The sequence below is a fragment of the Alosa alosa genome, chromosome 17 (assembly GCF_017589495.1).
Source record: "Alosa alosa isolate M-15738 ecotype Scorff River chromosome 17, AALO_Geno_1.1, whole genome shotgun sequence".
NCBI lineage: Eukaryota > Metazoa > Chordata > Actinopteri > Clupeiformes > Clupeidae > Alosa > Alosa alosa.
The window spans coordinates 17000451-17012770 of record NC_063205.1 but is presented as its reverse complement, the minus strand read 5'-3'; the positions used below and the strand labels follow the sequence as shown (position 1 = coordinate 17012770).

The 12320-nt window shown below is 44.2% G+C and overlaps 2 protein-coding genes across 3 annotated transcripts in view; one reads left to right on the top strand and one right to left on the bottom strand.

Annotated features, from left to right (window-relative positions):
* Nucleotides 1-391: 391 nt before the first annotated feature.
* optn (optineurin) lies at nucleotides 392-9313 on the bottom strand. The gene is made up of 14 exons (XM_048268175.1): nucleotides 8993-9313; nucleotides 8139-8287; nucleotides 7499-7698; nucleotides 6512-6658; nucleotides 6088-6152; nucleotides 5668-5778; nucleotides 5403-5523; nucleotides 5121-5236; nucleotides 4214-4363; nucleotides 3677-3761; nucleotides 3419-3577; nucleotides 2916-3058; nucleotides 1730-1797; nucleotides 392-1621 (listed from the first exon to the last, which is right to left on the bottom strand). Exons 2-14 carry the CDS (start codon nucleotides 8266-8268, stop codon nucleotides 1521-1523), a joined length of 1596 nt encoding a protein of 531 aa, XP_048124132.1. The 5' UTR covers nucleotides 8269-8287; nucleotides 8993-9313; the 3' UTR covers nucleotides 392-1520.
* Nucleotides 9314-9415: 102 nt separating this feature from the next.
* ccdc3a (coiled-coil domain containing 3a) overlaps nucleotides 9416-12320 on the top strand; it is a 12273-nt gene continuing 9368 nt past the window's right edge. The window contains exons 1-3 of one of the 2 annotated variants that reach the window (XM_048268176.1): nucleotides 9416-9972; nucleotides 10092-11137; nucleotides 11537-11711. In XM_048268176.1, coding sequence (XP_048124133.1) covers nucleotides 10752-11137; nucleotides 11537-11711 — 561 coding nt within the window. In that variant the 5' untranslated portion in view covers nucleotides 9416-9972; nucleotides 10092-10751. Of the gene's footprint in view, nucleotides 9973-10046; nucleotides 11138-11536; nucleotides 11712-12320 lie in introns of those variants that run through there. The other variant, XM_048268177.1, reaches the window with a different exon arrangement.

Sequence of the window (12320 nt, the reverse complement as noted above, 5' to 3'; positions counted from 1 at the left end):
TGTTTTAAGTTTGTAAGCTAACATTAAGAAAAACAGTAATGCCGGTAATAATGATAATAATTAACACAATAATGTTACTAACTGTTATTTGTTGTGCAATTTGTTTCTGCAAAACCACAATTGTCTATCTGTCTGTCTGTTTTACTTAATTCTGTGAATGGGACCAATACAAGCAATAATTCATCTTGAAAATGTAAAATCCATCCACACTGTGCACCAGAACATTTATTAGATGTGATTGGTAGTCTATATAGAGCTTTACACGTGTGTATAAGCAAATCAGACAGTTAGAACCTGCAACTTCTGAATTAAATTCACTTTTCAGAGCAATATGCTGGCTGAGTAACAGACAATACTAGTTGGAGAAAAAAAGCACACACTCTAAAAGGACTAATGTTCAGATCTTTTTTTAATATTTAGCAGGTCCAAGAGACATCTTTACTTTATCCAAATTCATAAGCAAGAATGTGGGTTAATTCTTCAGGTAGCAATGAATACCCAAGTTGGTCACTGATGCTACACCAAGCAGACTATGGAACAGTCCTTAATTTTCAGAACAAAGTTATCTCTCCCTCCGTCTGGGGTCTCCTCACCCCTGCTGCTACGTCCTTCGAGTAATTATACTTCACGGACATCAAAACCAGCTTCTTCAAACCAGTTCTCACTGAGAGGAAGACGAGAAGCAATCTGCAACAGTGCAGTTGCCAATGAATTAAGGCCGATAGTCCCAGAATAGTGAAATTCTGGGATTGAGCCCCCAACCTGCTACATCCTCAGTCATTAATCTGGGGTGCATTTCCCAAAACCATAGTTGCTAACCTGTTAGCAACTTGCTTAGTTGGCAATGGGAAATTGCATTGCAACCAACAAAGTTGCTAACTGGTTTTGGAAAACGCGCCCCTGGAATATTGTCAGCAGCTAAAGTGCCCTGATGCAGTAAACTATAACTTCTACTCCACTCAAGATTTATATGGTTGTATTTGTTTAATAAAGTTTTTGAGAATATATTTTGAAGTCTGTCACCAAAGCCATCTGAGGAAAATCTACTTAAATATCACATATTAGGGTTCTTGATAAATGCCTTGAACTGAATACAGGTATAAAGTAATTTAACATGAAAATAAACACAATATAAATGTAACTAGGCTTGAATTGGCAAACAAAATATAATTATTATATATTATTTAAGCATATAAGGGCTTCAAAATCAGCACTATACTGATACGCATTATACGCATTATTAGTCTGACAGTAAACTTCAAATCTGAACGCCAATGGATCTTAATTACAGAGTGCAAAATGGGAATACTTTGTTATACCCAACAATATTCTTTTCAAGAAGAGTTACTGTGCAGTTGTTGCTATGTGCAGTATTAAAGCTTATTATGGACCAGTTTTGATAAACTAGTTCATGTGTGTGTGTGTGTGTGTGTGTGTGTGTGTGTGTGTGTGTGTGTGTGTGTGTGTGTGTGTGGGGGGGGGGGGGTGTTAATTGTTTGAGATACTGTCTGAACACAGGCTCAAATGATGCAGTCCATGATGTGGATTTGCAGAGAGTCCAGATCAGGAAGGATTTCATTACATTTTGGACAGGCATGTTCCGGAATGTTCACTTCCGCTCCTATGAAACAAAATGAGGGGAAACAAGTTGGTGCAAGTTTAAAAAAAAAAATCTTCACATCTTCACATAACAACAAAAATGTTGCCTCTATGGTAAAGGAACTCATACCTCTGCTTCCCCCTTGTGGCGTGGCTCCACGTGGCACGTGTCTGCGCTGCATCTCTCCTAAGGATTGTCTGCAACATGCACAGCTCATTAGAGAACTTTTCATGAACTAACCACCATCCCCATAATAAACTATTCATTTCAAGGCTATTAATTTACATTTTCATGTGTTGGCTTTCTGAGTGCCTGGATTTGTTTTTATGCTCAAATCCTACAAATCCAGGCACACCGAAAGCACAAGCCAACCATTGCACTCCGAAAGCACAAGCCAACCGTTGTTGTGCTTGTTATGCTTGTCTAGCCCATTACAATTTATTGTTGATTTTGTTGTTGTCTTTCAAAACAACCTTGAGTGCCTGGACGTGGGCATTTTTCATCTCCACTCTTTCTGGATTAGATTTCCCTTCTAAATGCTCTGGTGGTTTGAAGGACACCAGTAGCGTTGCTGCTGATTTCTTCATGTCCAGAACATACTGAGCTGGACTTTCCTGTACATGGATTGAACCTTAGTCCTAGACTACAAGACCACGTTTACATTTAGTTTTTTTTTTTAATTTGTTTTGGGTGATCTGATCACAAATAGTCACTTCTAAAATACAGGTGTAAACGATCATCAAGATCTGATCACTCAAACCACTTGCTGAGCTGGTCCCAGACGCATTTGACTACATATCATTTGTAGTGTAAATGATAATGTGTTCTGCTGCATCATGGACAATGGGAGTTCTAATCAATGTGACAACGGCAGTAACAGAATATAAACAAGTGGTCGGCATCATCTGTAGCTGTACACCTAAGATACACATGGATACAAGGGGCGCTGGTAGCGTAGTGGTTAAGGAGCTGGGCTAGAATGCAGCATGCAGTAGCCTAAAAGGTTACAATTCCTGGAATCCACTGTTGTGCCCTTGTAATAAAATTTACATATAAGTCACTTTGGATAAAAAGTGTCTGCTAAATTAGTAAATGTAAACATAAATTTGTAAATAACAATGTCTCGGCTGACCACTTGTAATCGGATCGCCCAAGACACTTCTGAAAATAAGTTTAAATATGGCCCAAAGAGATATTCAGTGTTCATTTCCACTGATAAAAAGATTTTAGTTTTTGACTAGGAGTAATCCGTGTATAGAAAACCATCCCCCTGTGTTTTCTGCCCTTGCCTGTACGCCTGTGTGAGAGGGCTTACCTGCCCAGCGAGTCCATCTCATCCTCCAGTTGGCTCTTCTGTTTCTTGACAAACTCCAGCTGGGCAGCGAGACGCTCCTTCTCTGCATGGATGGCCTCTCGAGCAGCCCGCTCCGCATAGAAATCAGCCGAGTACACTTCCGCCTACACAACAACACACACACACACACACACACACAGCTGTAGTTTAAATAAGGCATTTGTAGCCTACTTGGTTACAAGCCTACTTGGTCCTAAGGCGCTATGCATGGACAAAGGCCAACAGAGTCAATCATCACGTAGGCAAGGTAGTGATGGTCCATTTCCAAAGAAGACAATTCTCACGGGGCACTTTAGTACTAAGCTATTGGTGTGGTAGCATTGATACATATGAGGGGTGTATACATTTTGTCCCCACACGGGATAAAAATAGAGACAGGGATTTCCCCCCGTCTAAATATCAGAAAGGGGGAAATCCCCCCCCAAACAAATCACACCCTGTGTACCCAGTTGACATGCACACACCTGGGCCTTAAAGACTGAGATCGTCTCAAGTTCCTTCTCCTTCTGGAAGAGTTCCTGCTTCATGTCATCAATCTTCTGTTGCTTGGCAGCCAGCGCCTGCTCAGCTGCAGCCAAACGCATTTGGACATCGTTGGCCTCCTCCCGCGACACGCTAGCCTGCTAAGGGGTCAGAGGTGAACAGGGAAACGGGGCTTAACGTGACAGGGCTAATGTGGGTCTGAAAACCAATCAAGTGAGGCAGCAGTTCCCCATGGTTACCTCTCGTCTCTTCCTCTCCTCCTTCATCTCATTATAATCTTCAAACAGCTTAGTGTATGCATCTTTCAACTGAGCCAGGTTGTTCCTGATGAGAGGAAAGAGAGAGAGAGGGAAACATATATGTTACATATATTTTGAGGTGAAATGTAAGGCAAAACCATGGTATATGTTCTCTTTCATGTGCCTGTAGGAAAACCTTGTGAAAGACATCTGCAATTTTCAGAGGCCTAGCATTTGTGTTTGTCTGTGTATGTTACTTGGGTGTCATAACTGATGACCGACTTAATTTCTCATGCAGCTTCAGTCACGAGGTCTTGTCGATTCACACTCTGCAATATAATATTCAGGAAATCTGATCCTGTCTCACACAGTATCCTACACAACTTCTTGTGCAGGCCACGGTTATTTCTAAACTGGACTATTGCAATGCAATATTAACATAGGCCTCTAGGTACAATACATTTGTGTATGAGTACAGTACAGATACAGTATGTATATGTGTGTGTGTGTTACAGTGTATGTGTATAGTCTCCTCACTTCTCCTCCAGGGCCTTCTTCTGCTCCATCTTGTTGTGGGCCTGCAGACTCTCCAGCTGCAGCTTGAGCCTCTCGTTCTCAGTCTGCACCTGCTGCCGCTCCCCCAGCTGGGTCCTCAGGCTGGCCAGCTCCTGCTCCATCTCCCGACACCTGCAGACGAGACACACACACGCCAGGGGTGGAAATTACATTTTGAAATTGTGTAACTCTGCTTGCCACTGGCAGATTTTTGGTCAAATTCACCCAATATTTAATCATTACTTTGTGTCTGAAATCTACCAGCCACTTGCATATTTTACCAGCATGTGGCTGGTGCTAATGTCCATCCCTGACACACACACGCACGCACACACGCACGTGTGCCGGACATCAAGGGGCAGCGGGTCAGGGGACGGACTGAGATTACGGAGGTGCGTTTACAGTACACAATGGATCTGGGAAGGGGGCTACTGAAGGAGCATTGTACTGCCAACACAATCACCTCCGTAGGTGTGACACTCAGACTGTAAATGTATTGGTAAACAGATGTATATCTGTAATATGCTGTTGAGTGTTAAGGGTAGGGGTAGCTATACTGGAGAAAGGTTGCTGATTTGACCAGCCACAGAAATAGATTCCTCTCTTCAGTGCTCCATGGACGAGAGGGTGTGTACTCTGTTTGTTTGTTTATAGAGCCAGAGCTATGTGTGGGGGAAAACCAGAGCTTTTATTTCAGTGGACACGCAGAACAGACTGCTAGCAGATTGTGAGGATATACTTGCTGATTGTGACAAAAAGTGTATTATCTTAAAACCGCTTACTACTCCTTTAATAGCATCTGTTTAATGAATAAATGTAAACGTGAAACATGTCTTAGGTTCATTAATACTCTTGGATCAGGTGGTGTACTCTAGTGAGTATGCTGTACCGGTCCTGGAGGTTTTTCTTCATTTTTTCTGCTTCATCCAGTTTGCTCTGAGGCTCCTGGAGCTCTTTGACCAGAGTCTTCACCTGAGTCTTCAGATTCTCCACTTCGGTTGCAGACTGCAACACACACACACACACACACACACAAACACACAAACACACACACACACATGTATTTAATTATGCACTCACAAATATTTAGGCATTGTTATAGAGCCTAGGAATTCAGATCTTGTAAAATTGTTGACTGAATAGCACAAAAATTCCGGGTGAAGGCAGTTACCTTATCATCACTGCTCTGTTTGTCCTTCTCAGCCTGCTGTTGATCAGCGAGCTGGAGAGATAGTGACGTCTGTGTGCTGCTCTCTCTGTTTATCTGCCTCTGAAGTTCCAACTCGTTCAATCTGCCAAAACATGCCCAACATTTTCATTGGAATAGAAGAATACAACCACACAGACACGCACTAACCTAAACTTTGAGAAAATAGTCTTTCTCTCTATCGTGAATCGTTTCAATTTTACGCCACCGTGAGGCCTACGGCCCTCACCTCTCTCTTGCAGCCTGGAGCTCAATTTCCAGCGTCTCCTTGCATTTGGTCTCACTCCTCAGGGACTGCAGCAGTTGGCTCACCGTCTGCTCTTCGGATTTGAAGCGTGACCTACACACAGAGGAACACATTTCTATTTACAGAGCACACACACAAACAAAAGTGTGCACATAGGCTAGGCTTTGAAAAGCAGAAGTAATGATGGGATGCAGATGCAAAATAGCGCATACACATTTACACAGCAAACTTGGTTAATACACATATAACCCTGAAAGGAATGGCTGAACAAGAACAAGAGGGTAGGCTCACTAGTCTGGCACTGCATGTCTATTTGAGCTTTAATGATCCTGACTTGCAATACACAGCACAAACCCACTGGCCTTCAACACACACACACACACACACACAAAATGTCCTTACATGCATGAAGCTGTGAGTTCTTCCTGAGCAGAGGGTAAGTCTTTAGTCACATCCAGTTGTCCTTCCTGCAAGAGTCAGAGTCCTTCAATAAACAGAATGAACATATGACAGCCCTTGACACAACTAAATGAGTGCATACGTTTGTGTCATAAAACTGAACTGGGATAGAAGTGACAAGCCTATGCCTATACGCTGCCCAGCCCTGCTGCATGTTGTGTATTATACACATGCTGAATGATCATGTACATGTAAATAAACCATGCTTTTGCTCCCAGGTGTAACAGTCTAGGGACTCTCATGGTCATCACATCAAAATGACTGTACACATGGAATCAGAACTCTAGCACAGCTACAGCTATATTAGTGCAAATACTAGTTTGTATAATGTATGTTTGATTGTGGCGGGTCAGTCATCATCACGCACAGCGATCCGGATCTCGATGAAGGAGTCCTCGGGTGATCCCTGGCCCATCTTCAGCTGCAGCTCGGAGTTGAGGGCCACCAGGTCGTTCTTCTCGGCCTGCACGCGGGCCAGCTGCACCCTGAGCGCCTCCAGCTCCCCTGTCACAGCCTGGAGCAACAACAACGGATGTAAGTCCATGAGTATTTATTTATATAGCAGATTTTCAAGCGCTTCATAGACAATGACAACATAAACAATGTTATTTTCACATGCACAACTAGCAGAACGGTGAAATTAAAATTAAAACGGAGATGGAAAAGTTGCAATAAGGGCTCTCCACTTTCTTTTTTGCCTTAAAATAAAACTGGTAGCCTATTTTGCAGACTTCTCAAGATACTTCAGAAATGTCAGTAATCAACTAGCCACTGAAATAGTCTAATAATGCTAATGCTAAACCAGTACTGTCTGTATGTTTGCTTTCACTTCGGTGACCAAAAATCACTCGAGTGCATGCAGGTTGTCTCAAGTGTTATGCAAATCAGTGAACCATACCAACCATAAACGGGCAGTTAAAAATAAAATATAGGCAAAAAATTGAACTGTGCAGTGTGCATCAAGACCTGCCAGTGTAAATGCACCCTTTAGACAGCACAGCACTGCACATTTCCATAAGAACTCTCAAGCAACAGCTGAACTCTTTAGATGGAAAGGGTTGGTGCAAATCAATTAGTGGTAAACTAGGATTTGAGATGGCCTGATCTGTGATTCAGCAGGTCAAGTCAGTTATGGAGTGATAAAGTTGATCTGATCTGCAGTTGTGATGATACCCGCTAATTACCACACACACACCAAAAAAAAATGTGTACGTAGATGTCACTAATAGACCTCTGTCAACTTTATACCACGTGAGGTATAAAAGAAATCATACAAAGTGTCCCAGCGTTTCTCCGTTAGTACACCAAAGCTTTTCTTATTGTACAGATTAACAACACAAAGAGATGACCTGACCTGTGCTGGCGGTGAGGTGCTCTGCAGCTCTTGCACTCGTTTTTTCAGTCCCTCGTTTTCTGTAGTGAGAGTCGTCACTCGTTGCCTGGCTTCCTCCAGTCGTCCCTCCAGGAACTCCCGTTCCTCCCTCTGCTTCTCGCGCCAGACAGACAGATCCTCGAAACGCTCCTTCATGGACGAGTTAGTCTGCCTCAACGCCTCTGTGAGGACCGCAGAGTATCAGAGAGAGGGTGTGTGAGAAAGAGAAACATAAGTACACACACACACACACACACATTCTTCTGTCTTACCTAATACACACACACAAGTACACAAACACACACACGCAGCGCACACACACACACACACACACACACACACACACACATTCTTCTGTCTTACCTAATACACACACAACTACACAAACACAGGGAGCGCCTTAACATTACTGGAGGCTCCGGGAATACATACGTATTCGAGGTCGATTCATACAGTATCCAACGTCGGGCACACAATGTGGAACAAGCACACATGCATGAAAATGCATGTGAGTGAGTGACACAGAGAGAGAGAGAGAGAGAGAGAGAGAGAGGAGAGGAGAGAGAGAGATTGTCACCTGCCATACATGTCTGTTTAAATGTTTACACACCCACATGCATACCTTTTAGCTCTCGGTTCTCCTTGATGAGGGTGTTCATCTGCTGAACGGCCTCCTCTAGACTGCCCACAGCAGGTCCAGGGGGGGACCCCCGGCTCAAGTCCCCATTCACCATTGGGGTGCTGGAAGCCATTGCTCCACAGTATCCTTATCTGCATGTACATGTCAGAAGAAAGCTTGTCAAAATATGTGGAAATGTCAGGAGAGATTCCAGTCAAAGAGGGTACACACATGTGACAATGAGTCACGAAGGAAATCAGTGTTCCACTCCCACTGTATGTTATCATTATCTCTGATCACAAAGTGAATGTAATGTCAGCACAATATCACAGCCTTTGCTTTTCTTCCGAGTTGACCACGCATAATCCAAATTTATCACTGTGCCAAATGGAAATATACCAGCAGTCAGAATGTTAACGTGGTGCTGTTGCGCAGGACCATAAATTCAATAATCCAATCACATGGGCCATCACCATGACTCGTCAATTCGCAAACCTACCAAATGTCACGAACTAACTTTAGCGACAGGATTATTGTAGTTCCAATGTTTCAACTAAATTCAAACATTACAGTTGTGCTAATAAGCTATTTGCTAAAGATACGTTTCGGTTTCGCTTAACTATAAATGGGGTCCAAAGTCCAATTTAACAATCGTTTGCTTGCACATATTCTAGCCTACATGTCTTGATCAAGAGTCAAAGTAAAGGCCTTAACTTTTCAGCACCACCAACACCACTGAAACAATGTTAAGGATGACACTCAATATAGATCCGTGAGAATGATTTCAAACTTAACATGTTTCTCTCCTTCACAAATGATGAAAAGTATGCTATTTGAAATGTAAAGTTGGTACATACAGTTGTATTACTCCAAAACGACGTGGTCGAAACAAAACTGTTCAGGGTCAGACGTCTGCTCACTTTCTTCTTCGCACTCACTGTCTTGTTTGGTAAGAATTTGCTGCTTCTCTTCCTGGTGTTGACGTTACGTAGTCTCTCTGTCGGAAACTGAGCGATCTGGAAGTAAAGTGGATGGGTCTAAAAGCTTGTTTCCACTAGAGCACGTGTGGGTGTGATCGCACCTTGTATTACATTGCATTGTGAAGGTGGTGGCGAAGTAGTCCCACTACAAATGTCCCAGCGTGATCAGCTGATGATGCCGTCATCGGCTGATATTTCACCCCGTCCTCTGCCGCAATGGGATTTCCCCCTGAAGCGTGACCTTGCGCGGCTGTGGCGGCGGCATGTTGGACAAATGGCGCACGAGTGGCGCATGAATATCCTGCTTCACGTTCACGACGATAAATTAGATGGAAGAATCTAACCACGCCACCTTTCATGCAGTACTGAAAGACAGTTAAGAGACTGCAAAAGGCTTTCCATATGTTCAGAGGTAGCCTATTTACACAAGCTTGGTTAGAGGAGGAAACTACAATATGAAGTAACGATTCCGTCTCAAACCACTAGATGTCAACAAGAGTACGGGGTTCTAGCATTTTCTATTTTATGCTGAGATAAATTGTGATACCGATGGCCTTTGGTCTGTGGAAGCTTTTATAATTGGTCAGAGTAACATCCCTTTAAAAAATAACTATATGGGACAAAAAAATTGCAATTATTGCATGTCAGCAATTAAGTGTAATAGGCCTAAGTTTCAATGCAATGTAGCCTACTGTTTTTTAATGTCCATATTGCATTTCCTATATGAACTGCAATAATTCCTCAAAGACTTCCGTTTTGACACTTTAAATAGTGCAATTATTTTTTGCAAGGGACTGCATGCTGGAATGTTTTTGAGTTATACACTGTAGGCCTAAACATTTTAAAATGCTTATACGGTGAGTTATAACATAACATAACATAAATAATATAATATGATATAATGTTATTCGAGGAATGTAGGCTATTTGAATATAATTATTTTGTGCATCCTTTTAACTTCGTTTGCCCACTCAAGCGCTCCACTGGAATGAAACGTGTGGAATGAATGTCACTCCGTGGGAGTCGAAGGTAGACGGGTTGCCATTGGTTGGTAAAACTTTGGGGCTGTCTCATTGGCCTGAGACAAGCCTCACTAATGATGCTGTTGAAGAGCCTCGAAAGAGAGGCAAAAGAATGTCCACATACGGCACGGTGGCTCCGGTGGAATGCCGTAGCAGACCCCGCGGATAGCCCACATCACATTTCTATTTAGATTGGATGCAACATTGGATGCAACTGTCATGGATGGATCTACATGAGTCAAGGGGTTATGTCGCCCCCGTGAAAGAGAAAAACGTATGACTACATCAGTACACCTGGATTAATTTGATGACGACAGCGCGTGAGTTAACTATTTGATTAATAACTCTGCAGTAGTGCCCGGCAATAACGAAATAGGCTATAGCTGAACAGGCTGTTTCATCTTTCCGTTCAAAGGAGTTTGCGTACGTTGCTTACTGGTATTTGAATAGTTGAGCTATTTGGGTGAGCTTGTGCACATTCCTGTAGGCTAAATGAAAAGACAGTGTATAGATACACCTCAGTAGCCTACTTAAAACAATCTCCCAAAACAAACTGGTAGCCTACTCTACGTTAACCTAAGTTTTTACACTTGTTGCGCCTGAGCGTGGGAAAGATGCTGCGCGCACACTTGATGGCACTTGGCCTCTTGCTGTGCCCGTTAGGTCTCGCGCTGGGGTGCCAGCTGCCGACCGAATGGCGGCCGCTTAGCGAGGGCTGTCGCGCAGAGTTGGCAGAAATCATTGTGTATGCCAAAGTGCTTGCTATCCACGAGGAGCCGTATGCCTCGAGCCTCTTCAACTATTTGCCGTACCAGTTTGAGGAGGAGCGCGTCGGCGAGGGGCTGCTCTATGCGGCGGAAGTGGAGATGCTCTGTGATCAGGCATGGGGCAGCATGCTCGAAGTGCCCGCGGGCTCCCGACTGAACCTCACGGGGCTCGGTTACTTCTCTTGCCAGTCGCACACCGTGATGGAGAACGAGTCCTATATCTTCTTCTTGAGGTGGGTTTTTGTTTGGGTGTGAGTGTGTGTGAGAGAGAGAGAGAGAGAGAGAGAGTGTGAGAGAGAGAGAGAGAGAGAGAGAGAGGTCAGAGGTGAGGGTCAAAGTTCAAACTAAGATTGACTCCCTGTTTGGATGAAAGACAAGTTTCAGGCACTGTCACAGTGCTGCATTACTAATCTCCCTCTATTGATCTCTGTCCACTCAGATCCATAACACTTGATGGCAGTAGGCTACACACACACACACACACACACACAGAGACACACACACAGGTACAGCTATACACTCATAAAAGAGCTTAGATAAAAAAGAGTAGTACATTGTGCATCAATTCAAAGCATGAAAGACTTTTCTTTCCCCTGACTGTCTTTTTCTGTATTCCTATTCACTTTGCATAGGATGGATGAAAACTACAACCTCCTTCCTCACGGAGTCAACTTTCAGGACGCCATATTCCCGGACACTCCGGAGAACCGGCGGACGTTCTCCAGCCTCTTCCAGTTCTCCAACTGCACCCACGGGCACCCCATGCAAAGCTATAGCCCTGCTTGGGAAAGCCAGGAGGACAGCCGGGTAAGACCCGTTGACCACCTGCTTCAGCTCAAACTCCGACTCCTGCTCCTCTCCTCTCCACTGCTCTATCTCTCCTGGTCCTCTCCTCTCTTGTGCTCTCCTCTCTTGTGCTCTCCTCTCCTCTCCTCTCATGGTCCTCTCCTTCTCTCTCCACTCCTTTCTCCTGCTCCTCTCTTCTCTTCTCTTCTCTTCTCTTCTCTTCTCTTCTCTTCTCTTCTCTTTTCTTCTATCCTGCTCCTCTCTTCTCTTCTTCTGTCCTGCTACACTCCTCTTCACTCGTCTCCTCTCCTTTCATCTCCTCTCCTGCCCCCTCCTCTCCTCTCCTCTTCTCTCCTCTTCTCTCCCCTCCTCCCCTCTCCTCTCTTCTCTTCTCCTCTCCTGCTCTTCTCGCCTCGTCCCCTCTCCTCTCCTTTCATCTCCTCTCCTGCTCCCCTCCTCCCCTCTCCTCTTCTCCTGCTCCCCTCCTCTCCTCTTCGCTCCCCTCCTCCCCTCTCCTCTCTTCTCCTGCTCCTTTCATCTCCTCTCCTGCTCCCCTCCTCCCCTCTCCTCTTCTCCTGCTCCCCTCCTCTCCTCTCTCCTCCCCTCCCCCTCTCCTCTCTTCTCCTGCTC